Raw genomic sequence first — 17233 nt, forward strand, 5'->3', positions numbered from 1 at the left:
GTAAGGTCAGTGGATGCATTGGGAGACCGGTCTTGGCACCGTTCTGCAGCTCTTGCACAAACTTTCCAAACAGCAACAAAACTGTTCCCTCGAGGTCCTTCTGCCAATGGCATCCTTGCTCCAAAGGAGGGCAGGGGGAGATAAGGAGGTGTCAATGGCCGCTACTGAGCATGCGTCCTCGGCACGCTGCGCAGGCTCAGTACCGCCGTGAAACCTTGAAGCGCAGGCCCGGCGGAAAAAAATGAGAGAGTGTCGCCTGCCCGGCATTGCTATGGCGACACCTTTGCGCTTTGCTGGGCCTAGCCGCCTGGCTAGGGTCTCCCACTACATCTGCTTCAGTGCCTCCCACCTGCTACACAGGTGCTGGGGGCGTGGGGGAAAGATAACCGAGAAGCGCTCCATTTTGGCTGTTTGCTGAAAATGTGGGGTGGGGGCGAGCTGTGTTTGTGCGCATGCGCAGGAGTGGTTGTTTGTTTGTTTTTTTCCCCCGGGGTGGGGTGGGGTTGCTTGTGCGCTCCCTCCTTGACTGCCTGTACACCAAAGCTCAGCCTAGGAGTCTTTTTGCAACAAGGTCGTGGTTGAGACTCCTAGTTCTATGAGACGTTAAGGTTAAAGGAGAGAGTGCCTCTGAGTATGTGCAAAGTGCTGAGCAAATAAGAAATATGGAGGTATCCCACTTCTTTAAAAAATTACAGTGTGTGTTTTCGACATCGACACCACAGCAGCAAGTGTGTATAGGAAGTGTTCAGAGCGTATTGTATGCATACAAGAAAGGATGATGATTGGTTGCCATTTTTTTCCTGTATGGAGTGTGGCTGTGTGTGTGTGAATGTTGGTGCAGGGGCTCAGCCTCAGAATGGTTGTCATACCAAAAGTGAGCTCTCAAGCAAGGTATAAGGATTATGGATAGTATCTTTGAGCATGTACAGTGTGTCCAACTCGTTTTGTTGCAGAGCAAGATAAATGTGCTGGGTTTTTTTTAAAAAAAATGTTTTCCCCAAGGTTTCATTTATACCAGGGCTGAGCCTTGGAATCTGCTTGCAATACCAAAGTGAGTCATGATGAAATTGGGGAGAAGGGAAAATACCTCTGAGCATGCGCAAAGTACAACCTTCCCTCTCACCACTGACCAACCACAGTTGTATCTTGCTCACCTGCTCAGTGCTAATTCACCCCTTTATATGGTGTGAGGATTAGGACATGCAGTTGTGTCTCATGGAAACATGCAAAAGAGTGAAAGTGGAGAGCTGTGTTTCCAAACATGAAGTAGACATGAGCAAGGGAGGCGCAGACAGCTGTGTTTCTCAGTCCTGCGTCTCTGCAGTGTTGGCGGTAGAGGAATGATGGACCTAGACCTCAGCTTTCCCTTTTGTCCTCTACCCCCAAATCAGGGGTGGGGGGGCTAACTTTGTAGATTCTTCAGGTCTTGCACTTTTACTAAGAAATATTCAGTGTTGGACTCAGTGGGGCCTACTCGTGAGTAAATGTCTTCAGGAATGACTGCAATCCTTACATGTGAAAATGTTCCCCAAATTATTTCTGCAGCTAGTTACGTGTATTTTTTCATCCTCTAAAAGAGCCTGACTAATTTTTTTGCCTTTTCATTATATTTGATTGCGAGCTGTCCTTGAATCACCCAGTCTAGATTCCTATGATTTAAAAATCATGCAAGTAAAAGCTCTGGAAAGGAAGTGCTGGTCATGAAGTACAGTGCTCTTCTAAAATGTCTTTGTCAAAAAAGAAAAGGGAGAACAAGCTCTGCTTTCTTCTCTGGTGATGGACATGCGTGGAATGAAAAACTAGCCTGAAATGTGTATAAAACTGGTGTTAAAACTGTAGGAAAAACAAAAGCTGGCCCACCGCACATATTTAAATCAGTGAAAATATGCACTAGTAACTAATTCTTTAATGCAGTCCTTCTCCCCTCCACAGCAACTTGCTGAGTGATGAAGAAAATCTGAAACTTTTGGGGAAATGCAATAACCCCAATGGACATGGACACAACTACAAAGGTGAAGACCAGCTAAACTGAATACTCATCTACAGCCACAGCAGGGTGTAGTTTTAAAACTCCTGGTATTAGGATAGGATTTGAGCCAAGAGCCTTACCGACTAAACTCTTCTAAAGCGGGCTTGTTTGTACTTATGCCTGATAAGCTTGGTGTATTCGATGTGGTATATTATGGAGGAGGTATTCATGTGCAGGTGATATTCCTTTGGAGAATATCTTCTTCTACTTCTGTGAAAGCATATGTGTTGGAAACCTTGCATTGGAATGGAAAATTAATGTGGATTGGAAAGAAAAAGACTACTCTGTACACTTGTTTTTTTTGCAAAATCCATGTGAATTTTGCATTCTTGAAATAAGATTATTCCCCTGTAGAGGAAAATCATTAAATTACAAGTTGCCCTTTGTGGAAGTCAGCAGAAGTTTGGTATAAGAAGGAGGAATAAATTGTAACTATTTGGTATCTCCAGACCTCCCGTGTTGGCTGTGGATCTGTTAAATGAGCCTTTGAGAGGGACTGAAGGTGGGCAGAGGAAGATGAAATGGAAAGGTTTTTTTTTTTTGCTGAAATTGATAAGTATCTCTGTGTATGTTTTCCTAATTATTTATCTTATCTTGACACCCACCCTAACTTGGTATTTTTGTTTTTTTTTCCCCTGTCCCTCCCCCCCAGTGGCAGTAACTGTGCGTGGAGAGGTAAGCGTGGTCTTTTCAAGAGTTTGCAAAATGTCTCAGATGTTTAGGCACCAACATGATTTAAAAAAAAAATACTTTAATAAAGAGGAACACAGTCAGACTACTTACAACAAAATAGTAAACCTTCCTCCCCCCCTCCCCCCCTCCCCCCCTCCTTTGCAATCTGCCCATGGTCAGTAATTACTTTTACATTTCTTATTTTTTATTATTTGTTTATTTATACAAGAAAAATAAACACAGGTATAAAAATACAATAATATACAATATAAACAATACAATATACAAAAATTAAATTAAATGGAAACAACATTCCTCCTTACATCCTTGCATATCATAACAGAAAATTGGCTCATGACAGTTACAATTCCAAGAAGGCATGAAAGTCCAGAAGGTGTCCAAGTACCGGTTCCAGCATGATATTTCTAGGTTCTAGTTATCTACCAACCTGGGTTTTGTCCAGTCTTCGCTTTGCAACATTTTGGCCTTAGTAAAGGTACTGCCCATACTGTGGTTTTTGGATTTCAACCTAGATGGAGGTTCTTCTCGGCAATTGCTAGTGTTGAGGGTGGAAAAATGGGTTTCCTTCATGTTGGGGAAGGGAACATCTGGATCCGGCCAGTGGCCCCTCTCGTCCAGCATCCTATCCTGTTCTCACGGTGGCCAGCCAGATGTCACTTCTTGGGAAGCCCACAGACAGGACTTGAGTGCAACAGAACTCTCCCCTCCTGTGGGCTCCAGCATCTGGTATTCGGAGACATACTGCCTTCAACAAACTCGCTTCTGATTCTGGATTCTCCAACATTCCTGGGTTCACTTTCAAGGCACAAAACTGTTTGCCATGTGCATCCAGGCTTTCCTTCCTTGCTTCCAAGCTGTGGTGCCTCCCTCCTCCAGCTTCAGAACTGGGACTGGGCATCCTTTCCAGGTGAAGTCCAAGGGTGATCTCTACACCAAGAAAGCTATAATTGTCTACATCTTGTGATTCTGGCAGTTGTTTCTTCATTACTCAAAGATGTGAAACTGTTGCCGTGATGGTTTTTGTCATGGAGAGAATATGGGGAGGAGAAGACAAAAGTGGTCCAGATTATTGCCAAATGGCTAGAGCTGAGCAGCAGAGCCCCTGCTTTGCATGGACAGGTTCCCAGATTCAGTCCCCCACATGGGAATGCTTTGATTTGGATTCCTGCATTAAGCAGGGGGTTGGACTTGATGGCCTTATAGGCCCCTTCCAACTCTACTTTTCTGTGATCTGCAGCGGAAGGGTTTTAAGTTAGCAGGTGATGGAAACATCCTCTGCTTGAGAACCCAGAGAGCTCCTGCCAATCAGAGTAGACCATACGGGGCTAGCTTTTTGTTAGGGGCTATGAGGGAGTTACAAGAAGCCATGTGTAAAGGACAGGGAAGCCTCATGCCTTGAGTTTTCCAGTTTGGGGCACAAAGCATCAAGCATGCCGGAAGCAATGCTGTTTCTGTTTTACCGGATCCCTTTGCCTTAAAAAAGCCCAGGCATTAATTTCTGATTTCTTAGACCCAATTGTACTGGGAATCAGATAATTGCCTTTTCTGAGTGAGAAAAGTTCCAGAGCTTTTCCAGAGAGCTGAAGGGTAAAATTCTGACGTTACTGTCTTGAATAGATCTGGTCTGCAGTTTGATTTAGAACTGTGTCTTGCAGGGAGGAGGACTTGGCACAAAGTAAATGCCTGAAAGAAGAAAAGGCAGTCAGTTCAAACAATTTCTCTTCCTCCTGCTCCCCGCAATCAAAACTTCTCAGTTTTGATTGCAACGTCAAACTTTTTGATAACAAACTTGAACATAGAAAACTTCCGTCCATCACTGGGAGCTCCAGACAGACTTCCCTAATTTCTTGCAGCTGTCGAGGGTGCTGTGAGGTTGCATACACTTTTCTGTGTTGTCTAAAACAGAATTTCTCCCACATCAGGGCTGCAAAATCTTATGTCTGTGGCCTATAACAAGTCGCCCCATCAGGCAGAGCTCATGTTCTCTCACCAACTGTGAGAGATCAAAGTCCAACATACGTGGCAAAGCGTGAGCTGCAGAAAAGTTACATTTTGGCTCTCACTGGGGCGGCAAGGCCTTCTGCTAAGGCCGGTATTTAAACAGGCTATTCAAAGAGTCGTTACGCAGTGTGAGATTTTGGCTACCAACCTGTTCGTCTTTGTTATGGACTAAGGCTGAGAGTTGGTCACAGATAGACAAATGTCTTTGATGGTTCCGTTATGGAATATGTAGCTTTTTTGCTCCTTTCCGCTCATAGGAAGAGCCCTGCTGGCTGAGGCCAAGAGCCAGCTTTTCTAGCACTTTGTCCTCACAGTGGCCAGACAGATGTCCCAGTGGGAAGGCCACAAGCAGGAGCTGAGTGCAAAAGCCCTCTCCCCACTTCCGGTTCCCAGCAACCGGTCTTCAGAGGCCCCCAACAGTGGGAGTGGAGTATAGTCATTGCTGATAGCCTTATAATCCTCCATGAATTTGTCTGTTCCTCTTTTAAAGCCATCCATGTTGGTACCCATCGCTATAGCTTGTGGCAACAAATTCCAAAGTTTTACTGCATGCTGTCTGTGTGAAGTCCTTTCTTTTGTCCATCCTGAACTTTTCAGTGTGCCGTTTCATTGGATGGCCCCGAGTTCTAGTGTTAGGAGAGAGAGTGTGTGTGAGAAAAACATATCCCTGTTCACTTTCTCCACACTTAGGTGTGTTTTGTGAAGGAGGACCTGTTGTGGCACTCTCTTCTTTGGACATGACAGTTCCCCTTCTGGCGTTGAACCTGCCCCATCTTGCTCATTGGCCCTGGGGTGTTGCCATATTTGCCAGAAAGTTGCATACAGTTTTGGACCGTAAGCTGAGGCAGTTTTTCTCAGAAGCCCCGTGGATGTCAGACAGTGGGCCTTCCCGATGCCTTTGCTTTTAGGACTGCAGCCGATGACTCTCAGTTCAGACTCTGCTTGCGTTTGTCTTGCAGATTGATCCTGTTACAGGGATGGTGATCAACCTCACTGATCTGAAAGGCTACATGGAGGTAACAACACTGTGTTTTCATTGAATGAGTGGGGGTGGGCAGGCGGTGAGCGCAACCTTGAGGGCTTGTGAGAAGAGGCAGGGGATGCATCAGCCTCCTAAGCCAAGGCCAGAGGTAGGTGGCCAATGAGTTGCTTGTCTCCCTCGATCTTAGTGGCGGGGATGTATCCTCCGGAGCAATATGTGTCGCTACTTTGGGAAAGGTTCCTCAGTGGGAGACTTCTGTGCATGAGAGTTCTTTTGAATCCTGTGCGAGAATGTTGGGGACTCAACAATTGGAGCAATGAAATATTTCTCTCCCACCTTCCTACATGAGATGCAGATCATGAGATGCAGCAACCTGATCAGAAGCAACCCACTGAAATAGACATAATTAGGCACCTATAAGACGAACCAACTGCCAGTATGCGGACAGAGCAGGCTTTCGTTCATTTTTATTTACATGTTATTATTAATTATTATATGTTTGTTATTTATTCGCTAGGGAGCTCAAGGTGGCCTCCCCATTTTGTCCTCACAGCAACTGTGTGAGGTAGGCTAGGCTGAGAGATGGTGACTGGCCTAAGGTCACTCAGTGAGCTTCGTGGCTGAGTGGGGATTTGAATCCAGGTCTCCCAGGTCCTAGTCCAGCACTCTGACCCCTACACCACACTGGCCATGGACATAGCTGCTCAACCTCCCTTCTGTCTTTCTCAGGAAGCTATTATGGAGCCTCTTGATCACAAGAATCTGGATAAGGATGTCCCCTATTTTGCCAATGTTGTAAGGTAGGCAAACTTCCCCCACTTCATGATGAACCGGGGCTGTTAAATTCCTCTTGCACGATTAATCTTATCTCTCTCTTCATATTAGGTAACTAGCTTAGTGGATTGTGGGAATGGTGTAGGCATAATTTAATCTTGATGTCAGCAAAACGTTTGACAAAGTCCCCCGTGATATTTTGATAGCAAACAGATGAAATGCAGTCTTCATCCGAGGTGGGCGACCTGTGGCCCTCCAGATGTTGCTGAACTCCAGCCCCATTGGCCCCAACCAGCTTGGCCAATGGCTAGGGATGGTGGGATTTGTGGTTTAACAACATCTGGAGGACCACAGGTCACCCACCTCTGGGCAGGTGATAATACAGTTGGGTAGTTTCACAGTGGGTTGGAGAACCCAGAGAGCTCATCCATTGTTCCTCATCAAACTGGGGGAAATGTTCAAGCAGGGTTCACTCCTGGGACTCAACAGCATCTTTATTAGTGACTTAGATGATGGTTTGGACAGAATCCTTGTCAGATTTGCAGATCACACAAAACTGGAATGGGATTGCTAATGCCTCAGAAGACAGGAATAAAATTCAGAATGACCTTGGCAGAATGGGACTTGGGCCAAAACTACCAAAATGAAACTCAGCAGAGACAAATGCAGAGTACCGTTGGATGTTGTACTCATGGAAAGAGGGGCTGGGTGAGTGAGTGAGTGAGATGTTGATTGCTTGAGGGGGAAAGGTTAGCTTCTAACGCATAGTGCCTGCACTCTTGTAAGCTGTAGCCAGCAATGAGGGCTAGAAGCTGGTTGTGTTGAAACCAAGGAATCATCCATGCCCTGCACCATATGGAACAGCCATGCTTGGATTTTTGTACAGCTGGATTAAAGGGCAGCAGTGAGCATTAGCAGTTACCTGGGATGGGCATTCCATCTCTTATTTCTCAGCTGGTCTTTCTGAAGCTTGTCGGATTCCTTTGCCAAGGTTATGGTTTATCCTCAGATGTGCAGCCATCCTGCCTGATTAACACCACACTGATTTGGGTGGAGGATCTGTTTTGATGCAGTTGCAGTACTTGTAGCTGGGGTAGCCCTTGCCAGTGTCTACTCTTAGTGAAGAGGGCAAATCTTCCTCGGCAGCAGTTTCTAATATGAGTGCCCAGATAACCTGTTTTGGATTAGCGCAAAAAAGTTTTATGAAACTCAAAAATAATTGGCAAAAACATTCAAAGAAGTGTGTGGAAGGGTATAAAGGTTACGTCAACAGAGGACTCTCGTACCTCATTGTGCAGTGATCTGCAGCAGCTTCTCTCTCTGGAGTAGGAACATCCGAGGTGTGTGTGAAGATGACAGAAATCTGCACTAGAAGGGCAGAATAGCTAACTCTCACAATTTTTTCTTGCAGTACTACAGAGAATGTTGCTGTATTCATCTGGGAAAACCTCCAGAAGTGCCTTCCTAAGGGGACTCTTTATAAAGTCAAAGTATACGAAACAGACAAGAATGTTGTTGTTTACAAGGGAGAGGAGACTGTTCCTGAGAAATGAAGACATTCATATCTTGATGCCTTTGAACTGGTGCTGGAGAAAGAACCCAATCAGTCAGTGGATTAATGAACATCATCTGATAAGTGTAGCCATCAGACATGTAGACTGTCGCCTGTTTGTTAAAGATATTCTATACGAGAAGTGGATATTTTATGCAGTTCTGTGCTGTTGAAATTTGCTGCTGGTTTGATGTTTTTAAGTCAAAGCGTGCCGTTTTCCCCCCCCAAACAGTGAAGAAGATATAGTTTCTGTGTTCTTTTGTATCTGTATCCATTTAGATGGCACAAGAGAAGATTCACGCCTTTTCAAAATTCAGAGTTCTCACTCTGACTGGCAACAGACTATCAGTCAGAGGCAGAGAAGGTCTTTCCTTTCACGTGCCACCTGATCCTTTTATCTCAGGAGTGGGGAACCTCTGCCCTGCAGGCCCAGTTAGGCCCAGTACAGGCCCCAGTTCGTCCTGCAAGGCCATTTTCCCCAAATCAAGGCCACCTCACCCACACAATGTCATACGTGGCATCAGGCCTGGGGCAGTTAAGGACGCAACTCCAAAGGAACAATCGGGTGCTTAATATGAGCTCCTAATTGCTGCTTGGCAAATGGGGCTCATTGACCCTGCTGATCAAGTGATTAGCACTGACAGCAAGCCCCACTGGGATTGGCTGCACTATGGAGCTTGTCGGGAACTGCGTAGTGCAATCAAGAGGGTTTGCTGCTAGCTGGAGACGCTGTGGATTAAACTTGGGGCCATCTGCATGTACTCCCCCATTGAGTTGGCTGCGGTCTCTTCCCTTTACTCATAGATAAGATTATAAGAAGAGCCCTGTACCTGGATCAGGCCAGTGGCCTATCTAGTCCAGTATCCTGTTCTCACAGTGGGCAGCCAGATATCTATGGAATCCCGCTAGCAGGACCTGAGTGCACTCTCTCCTGTGGTTTCCAGCAACTGGTATTCAGAAGCATGCTGCCTCTGACCGTGCAGGCAGATATAAGAGCCCCCACTTCAGATCTGCCATGAACTCAGATCGTAACCTTCGGCAAGCCACCCTTTTTGATGTCGGCCTTGTGATATGGGGATAACTATTTCCCCCTCTCTTACAGTATTGTTGAAAGGACCACAGGGATAATGTATGCAAAGTGTCATGCTATATAAAAGTTAATCATTATTGTTTTGTGCTGCTTCCACTGAGATGTGACCAGTAGCCATTAAATGTTGTTTAATTAGTGGATTTTGATTCTTCTCCCCCTCCGCTTCTTGTGGTAAAGAGAAAATAAGAAAAGCCACAAAAGTGTAGTTGTGCCCATTAACATCAATGAGTCTTCTCTGATTTGTGTTGAACACCACCCAAAGAGCTTCAAAACTAAATGGTATGATATGAGTTTGATAGAATTATTCATGGTGTGGAGAAAGTGGACAGTGGACAACCTCTCGCATAATACTAGAGCCTACTCGGGTCATCTAATAAAGCCGAATGTTGTAAGATTCAGAACAGGCAAAAGAAAGTACCTGTGCATAGTTAAACTATGGAATTTGCTCCCACAGGAGGCAGTGATGGCCACCAACTTGGAGGCCAATGGTAAACCCCCTCTGAATACTGCTTACCATGAAAACCCTATTCATAGGGTCGACTTGAAGGCAGTCCATTTTCAGAAGAGGAGTAGGGAAAAGAGGAGTAGGCAAATTCATGGAGGATAAGGCTATCAATGGCCACTGGCTGTGGTTGGTAATTGAATCTTAGTGATCAGAGGCATTAGGCCACAGTGACAATTACCAGTCACTGGAGAACAACAGCAGGATGGAGTTCTTGCTTTCACCCCCTGCTTGTGGTCCTCCCATTGGGGCATCTGCGTGGCCACTGTGAGAAAGAAGGTGCTGTGACCCAGCAAGGCTGCTCTGTTATGTTCTTAGGCTTGCTTCCTGCTCAGAGTAACAAATGGATTGCCCTGTAAGAGGCTGCCTCTGCTTTGCCCACTTGGTCCCATACCAGGACTTGGGTCTGAGAGGTATCTATAACAATGATGTGCAAAAGGGTTTACTCGGAACTATGGAATTACCTGCATATATTCCTGAAGCTTGTAAATATTCATGAACATGCCACTGATGGGGTCGATCTGTAAGGCAAGTTCAAACAACATCAATTTATTCATTTTTGTTTCAGGTGTGTATATATAGCTTCATATTCGGAATTTCTAAGTGTTGTACATAAATGTAAAAAAAGTTTTATTGTTATTTATTATTTGATTTATATCCCACCCTTCCTTCCAGTAGGACCGCAGGGGTTGTTGTTAAAATCACAACATATTTTTTATTTTCCCAGCTCTCAGAGCATTCACAGCCTACCCTTGTGACCAAGCACAGGGCCTGGGACTGCTCCTGGGCATTTATTATTATTATTATTATTATTGTTATTAACAGCAGCAGCAGCAGCAACAACAACAACAACTACAAGAGGAATCAACCCTAGGAAATATGACAAGATGTGCTGATGGACATTATCGTGATCTAAAAAGGAATGGAGGAGAGATTTTTCAATGGATATTAGCTTGCAGAGACAGTCTACCTCGAAATGCCAGGTGCTACGGACAAAGGGCAGGGGAAAGACATGGCCATTGTGCCCAGGTTATGTGTGGCCAGAGGCACTGGGCTGGCTGAATGGCTGGAAGCAAAAGGCTGAACTGGATGGAGATGGCTGAAATCCAGCAGGGCAGCCCCTATGAAAAAATGAGGGGCTCTGATCTCTCGGCCATGCGTTGAAACATGACAGCCGATGCAAATCTCGACTCTCAAACACTGCTGAGAAGTTCAGATCCTTGTAAAAGCACAACATCTGTTTTTAAAACGAAACAGAATAAACAAACAACAATAGGGGGTTGGACTCAGTGGCCTTGCAGGCTCCTTGCAACTCTACTATTCTATGAGAACAGCAGGGGAGATAAGACGACAATAAAGCATACCTGTCCACGTATGGTCACTGTCACTAAGTAAAAGAGGACGGAAAAGGGCAAGGGGAGGAGTTGTTAACATTAATTGCAGTCCCTACTGAGTACCACAAGGTGGCAGCAAACAGTTGAGAAAAACACATCTCTAGCTGAAGCTCATCTCTGCAACAACAGAAAAGATGGATGGGGGGGGGTCAAGCCTTTCCGGGATTGCTCCCCCCCCCAATAAAACAGCTCCCTGTACATAGAAAATGAGCATGGCAGGCAGACCTAGTCTAAAGCACTGCTAGTTTTCTGCATGCAGTGTATTCCCTCTTCTCCAGTGGAAGAGCATTCAGATATACAGCAGCCCTGCACCCTAAAGCGATGCAGTCCAGGAAAACCTTTACTACTCAGTTTTGCCAACTGAAGCTGAGTTTACCCCATTTGATTTCACTCCCCCGCAGTGTGAAAATCTCTGCTCACATTCCAGTTTTCTCAGGAAAAAAATGTCAAACAGGATCACTTCCTGCAAAGAGGAAAACTTTTCCAATGTTGGCCCATCTCCAGTTCACCTGCAGTCTTAGCACAGAGGCAGCATGCAACAAAAACTCACTGGAAAGGCCTGCTCTTTACCTCTATAGTTGTGCCCATGGCTCTGATTGCATTTGCCAAAAAGCTTCCTGTTCTCATCATCATTCAGAGATTTGTGGGAAGAAAGGGGGAGGGGGGAGAGAGGGAGAAACATCCAAGATGAATAAGATGGCAAAAGCAGGAGAGAAAATCCAGTTCCAGACAGGCATAGAAAATAAGCCTCTTAGACATATAAGCTACATCTATTATCAGTGGTTAGCCAGGATAACTAAAAATGGAGCCTCCATGGTCAGAGGCAATATAGCACTGAATACCAGGTGAAAGAGCCTCCCTTAACTGAGCCCTGTGTTGCTTCCCTGCAGCTGCTTCCTCCTTTTATTACTTCATTTATATCCCACCTTTTCTCCAAGGGGTTCAAGGCTGGCATACATGGTTCTCCTCCCTCCCCATTTTAGGTTAGGCTGAGGGAAACAGCGACTGGTGAAGCTCCAGTGAGCTTCATGGCTGAGTGGGGTCTTGAACGCTGATCTCCCAGGTTCTAGTTCAGCACTCTGACTGCTACGCCTCTTGTCCCACCAATACAGTCGTTGACAATTCCTGACTTTCCCCTTCACTGAGACCTATCCTGTCCAGGTAACACAAATAATAATGCCCAATTACTGCTATTGTGGATGGTCACGGTGCTTATTTGGCATGTCATTGAGCTTTGCATAGATGAGGGGTGAGCAGGCGTCTCACATCTGCTTTGCTTGATACACAACCCCCGTGATCCACGAACCAGAACTTCACCCCCAAAAAACTTTTTTCAGCTCAGCCATCTACAGTATTTTTATTGTTGCTATTGTTAAACAATTGGGAATCAGAATCCTCCTTGATCTACTGCACATCACTCAGAGATCTACCAGCAGATTCTGATCTGCCTTCTGTTCACCCCTGGATAGACATATCTCACGCAGCACCTTTTGCATTTCATTGCCTTTTGCTCTGCCTCTCTCTCTGCGTATGTGTGCTACATAACACTTCATTTGTCTGATGAAGTGGGCTCTAATTCAAAAAAGCATCTTCCACAATAAAAACCTGCTAGTCTTTCTTTCAGGAGCCACAAGATTCTCTCTCTGTGTATATTTGTGTATGTGTTTTGCAAGAGACTCTCAGACTGCCCCTTCAGAGGAATTTGTCCTCTGAACAGGGTGGGAAGTCCACTTCTTAGATCTCTTTGCAGGCCACGCAGCATTAGCTGGAATCATTTTCTGTTTTCTACCGGTGCAAAGCAATTCTTATTCATTCTGTCCCAGAACTTGGTTTGCCAGCTTACATGGACCAGCCCCAATTCCTGTGCCTTTAACTGCAAGTGGGGAAAATGCATTTTTTAGGTATCATGAAAAGCTTCCATCAATGGACAACCTTTCCCAGCACCTTGTTCCTCAGTTTAGAGTCGACTTGGACAAAACTCTCTGTTTTCCTTCTGATGCCATCACCTGCCTTTTCCCAGTGCTCAGCCTGCCCTTAATGTCATTGCCAAACTCAGGCAAATAAACCCTCTTTTCTAGAGAACATGTCCCAAATTATCTCCCTTTTTACACCCATCTTGGCCCTACTCTCTTTCCCAGGCCATCTGCTTGCTCCCTATCTTGTTCAAGTGATAAACTTGCACGGAGGCCTGTTGGACCCTGAAGACGAGCCGGCTGGTTGTTGCATGAATTTTTGTCAGCCAAGCGACCCAATGAAGACAGAAACCTACAGAAATGAATGGGACAACTTCTGAGTCTCCTTTGACTTTGCCTCTCGCCATAGTTGTGGAGTGGGGCATATAAATTAAAAACATTTAAATTGTTGTTTTTTTTAAGTGTTTTAAAATTTGTATATTTGTTTTTAATTGTTGTAAACAGCCCAGAGAGCTTTGGCTATGGGGTGGTATACAAATGTAATAAAGAAGGAGGAGGAGGAGGGACAGTAGAGAGAGCTGAAATTAACACATCCCAATGGTTCATATTGCATAGTTGAAATAAAGGTTATGGATGAGTCTCTTCCCAGATGTTGGGTGGGGATCCATTAACAATAACCCCCTAGCCATTCTTGCCCTTCAAACCAAACCTGGTTAGAATTTTACCCTTTGAATGATATGATGGTTAGCACAGAGATGCCATCTTGGGCAACTGGTTCCTTGTACTCAGAGAATTGTGGGTAAAGGAATTATTCATCCCAGTATCCATTGCACACGCACACTGTTCCAAGAGGCCGCATCCATCCTCTTTTCCAGGGATGGGAAAATCCTGGGTGCTTGGTCACCTAGGCACCTATGAATCTGAAATATTTTCCCCCTCCTAACCCTGCATCATCCAGCTTCCCCATGGTTACCTGCTCGGTCTATGGGCGGCTGCAAAGGTTTCTGTGCATGAAAGGAAGGTAATCTTGGCCGTGGTATTCAGCTTGCTGTCTTCTGCTACACTCTCCATTGTTAGGGGCAGTCCCGGGAGCTGATCTGCTGATAAGACCCTCAGGAGAGGCATGAATAAATATACTCACAAGTCGTCATATGATCAGTGGCAATCAGATGGGGAAACATGATTCAAGTAGTGTATCTCCTGGCCTAAATATCTTTGAATAGAACGACCATCCATAACCATTGCTTTTTGTTTTTGACCAGTTAATTCAGCATATCTCCTTCTTGATTAAAGCCAGGATCGACATGTGCTTTTTAAAAAAAAAAATTAGTCTAATGGTTGTCTAATTTGGGTTGGGACTCTTCAGAAAAGGAGACGCTACTATGGAGGGTGCATTCTAAGGTCAGGAGAGCTGCTTGTTAACACATACCCCTCAGTGTTAGGCTGTATCACACCCCATACATTTAAAGCATGTGGCTTCCCCCCAAAGAATCCTGGGAACTGTTGTTTGTTAAGGGTGCTGTGATGGGTAAACTACAGTTCCCAGGATTTGGGGGGGAGAAGGCATGTGTTTTAACTGTATGGTATGTATGCAGCCTTAAATGGATCATTTGTATTTACATTTCAGACATTTTGTCATGGATGAAATATAAATAAATGTGGTTTTGGCTCAGAATGGGATTCTGGAGATTTATGATAAGCTAGGTAGCTCAAATCTAAATTCTTGCTTTGTTACTCTGAGTCTGCAAGCTCAGCTCCACCCTCGGGGACAATTTACTTTAGCTGACAAACTGTTTAGGAACTGGCAACGGGTTTACCATAATTGCCAATCAATGTTGCTTTATGGTTTCCAAGACAATCAGAACGCAGGAACAATTGAGAGCTTACTTTTGAAATCTGGAGGGAGATTAGACTTAAGATCAATCAAGTGCCTCCCAGATAGGGAAAACTTCCACTGTAGAGCATGCAATGTCAAGAGATCCCAGCCACTCAGTGTCAGTGTTGGTAAGATCCAAGGCTCATCAGAGATGAGGGGCTTCAGCTAGTGACAAATGCTATGAGTTGCCAACTGAAGGCAGTTTTGTCAGCAGCAGAAAACTGAGCCAGGCTTCTGGGGTTCTGCAGAGGTTCACAACTGCATTTCCAGGCTCAGTTTAAGGTGAGCTCTAGATAGCCTGGGACTGAGTGGCGTCCTCTACTGTTCCTACCATCCACCGCGGCCTGTAATATCACCAGAGTGCCCCTTAAGTTTAGAAACAACCTAGAGTGACCGAAGAGCTGGCTTTTGGAAAGGATTAGACAAATTAATGGATAGGCCTATCAGTGGTAAACCTCATATTCAGAGGCATTCTGTCTCTGCTTACCAGAAGCTGGGGGCAAACAATAAGGGAGGTTATCTCCATATTGCTTTGCTAGTGAGAGTCCCAGGGGCATCTGGCTAGCCACAGTTGGAGACCAGTTGGAGACCCGGGAGGGCTGCAAAGTAATCCAGAGGGGGCCACGAACAATAAAGAAATGATTTTTTTTTTTTAAAAAAGTCTTCCTTCCCTGGACACTGTCTGCTCCCCACTGCTACTGCAGATGACACCTTGCTCCAAACAAGAGGAGAGGACTTTTACTGACGCATCAGAGTGTCTTTCAGGCGCACCGAGGGCAGGCATCTGCCTATAAAACACGTGGCAGATGCCAAAGGATGCTGCAGGTGGTGCTACCACGAAGAAGAGGGGAATTACTATCACCGACTCCCGTCTCCTAGCACTGCCACTGCTGCTGACACCCTTGCTCAGAACGAGAGGAGAGGGCTTTTCGTGAAGCAAAAAGAAGCAAGGCTGCAAGGAAAGGCTGCTTTCCCCCTTCCTTCCTGGCAGCCAGCCTGCCTGCCTTTCTTGGCTCTTGATTCACTGCCATCTCCCTTTAAAAATTACTCTTATTTGTGAGGCTGCCCAGATCTCGCCTTCGGCCCAGACGGAGCCAAGGAGCAGTGAGGAAGCTCAGGACTTGCTTGCCCCCCATTTCTGCGGCTGTGTGTGCGTGCCAGTGTCCCTCCTTTCTTCCACCTACACTCTGCCCCCAACCTCTCTACAAGACTCTGCAGTACTTGAGGGCTTCCCCCCCCTCCCACGGGCCCAAATACATGCCTGCCTGCAGATGCTTACAGGAGGGGCAGGTGTGTTTCTGTCTCTGTGCGCTGATCTGTCTTCTGTTCCGTTCTCACTCCCCAAATGCACGCTAACCAAGTCATCAATTCTGATGATCATCCCAAGGCCTAAAAGCACTAACCCCCCTATTCAATTTATCCATCCTTTTGTCTTCACAATCTATCATCCCCACCACTATCACATTGCTTCTTCTTCTTCATCATTAAAAAGCTCAGCAGGTTACTGCAGCTGAAATGTATTTATTTATTTAATAATTATTGCATTTATATCCCACCTTTCCTCCAAGTTGCTCAAGGTGGTGCCCATGGTTGCCCCCCTTTCCATTTTATCCTTACACCAACCCTATGAAATAGGTCAGGCTGAGAGACTGCGTTTCGTCCAAGGTCACCCAGTGGGCTACATGGCTGGGTGGGGATTTGAACCTGGATCTTAGTCCAACACTGTAAACCAATGGTGTTGGAAGACAGGACTGCACATCTTCAGACTGTGTTTGTGTGTGGGGGGAGAGGAGAATACCAATTTAATTGGACCTTTGCATTAAGAAAAGAAAGCAACACCTCCCTGTCTTTTTATGGAGCTTTTTATGGAAAGGGATATTTGGAGATGTGATTTTGCCATGCACCATTTTTTCAATTAACAGAGTCTAAAATTACAATTAGCATGGGGGGCGGGGGGTTTGTCACGAAATGTTTTGAGTTATAAAGGGGGTCCCATACTCATAAAGGTTGGGAATCACTGCGTTACAGGAAAGGTGGGACATAAATGTAACAAATAAATAAGTTTAAGCCTGCTTCTTTTTGAGTTCCATCTGTTTATTATATTATCATTCTGGGCTTCTCCAACATCACAGCCGAGACGGCCTCTGCCAGCTCCGTCAGAGAAGCTGACCAGCAGCAGGATGGACAGTACACCAGCAGCAACCCTAGTTTACTGTCTCCTTGGCCCAACACCAGGTGCAAGCCCTCACAGCCAACTCCAAGACAGAGTGGTTTCCTGGTGACAGAGATGGAAATTCTGTAGACCACAGCAACTCCTCCCCCCCCCTCCGTCCCTGCAGCCTGTGCTGGTGTTGCACCGAGTATCTAGATGGGCAAAGCTGGGTCAAATCAATTCCTTCCACCTCACCCACCCAGGTCTCAGTAATG

The 17233-nt window shown here is 45.5% G+C and overlaps 2 protein-coding genes across 2 annotated transcripts; one reads left to right on the top strand and one right to left on the bottom strand.

Moving 5' to 3' along the window:
• Positions 1-271: 271 nt before the first annotated feature.
• LOC133368345 (6-pyruvoyl tetrahydrobiopterin synthase-like) lies at positions 272-9267 on the top strand. Its single transcript, XM_061592484.1, has 6 exons — positions 272-360; positions 1933-2012; positions 2682-2704; positions 5683-5739; positions 6435-6505; positions 7891-9267. The coding sequence occupies exons 1-6, from the start codon at positions 272-274 to the stop codon at positions 8030-8032; spliced, it is 462 nt and encodes a 153-aa protein (XP_061448468.1). The 3' UTR covers positions 8033-9267.
• Positions 8039-14001, bottom strand: LOC133368346 (6-pyruvoyl tetrahydrobiopterin synthase-like). The gene is made up of 5 exons (XM_061592485.1): positions 13904-14001; positions 11588-11661; positions 10988-11010; positions 10088-10144; positions 8039-8065 (listed from the first exon to the last, which is right to left on the bottom strand). Exons 1-5 carry the CDS (start codon positions 13999-14001, stop codon positions 8039-8041), a joined length of 279 nt encoding a protein of 92 aa, XP_061448469.1.
• Between the last annotated feature and the right edge of the window lie 3232 nt (positions 14002-17233).

Source organism: Rhineura floridana, chromosome 12 (assembly GCF_030035675.1).
Source record: "Rhineura floridana isolate rRhiFlo1 chromosome 12, rRhiFlo1.hap2, whole genome shotgun sequence".
NCBI lineage: Eukaryota > Metazoa > Chordata > Lepidosauria > Squamata > Rhineuridae > Rhineura > Rhineura floridana.

Excerpts from the sequence above, each read along its gene's own strand:
- LOC133368345 (XM_061592484.1), top strand. The coding sequence starts at position 272 with ATGGCGACACCTTTGCGCTTTGCTGGGCCTAGCCGCCTGGCTAGGGTC. Across the intron at positions 2,013-2,681 it reads ACATGGACACAACTACAAAG|TGGCAGTAACTGTGCGTGGA; the intron begins GTGAAGACCAGC and ends CCTCCCCCCCAG. Across the intron at positions 2,705-5,682 it reads CAGTAACTGTGCGTGGAGAG|ATTGATCCTGTTACAGGGAT; the intron begins GTAAGCGTGGTC and ends TTTGTCTTGCAG.
- LOC133368346 (XM_061592485.1), bottom strand. The coding sequence starts at position 14,001 with ATGGAGAGTGTAGCAGAAGACAGCAAGCTGAATACCACGGCCAAGATT. Across the intron at positions 11,662-13,903 it reads GCCGCCCATAGACCGAGCAG|CAAATCTCTGAATGATGATG; the intron begins GTAACCATGGGG and ends CCTTTCTTCCCA. Across the intron at positions 11,011-11,587 it reads CCATGGGCACAACTATAGAG|TGACAGTGACCATACGTGGA; the intron begins GTAAAGAGCAGG and ends TCTTTTACTTAG.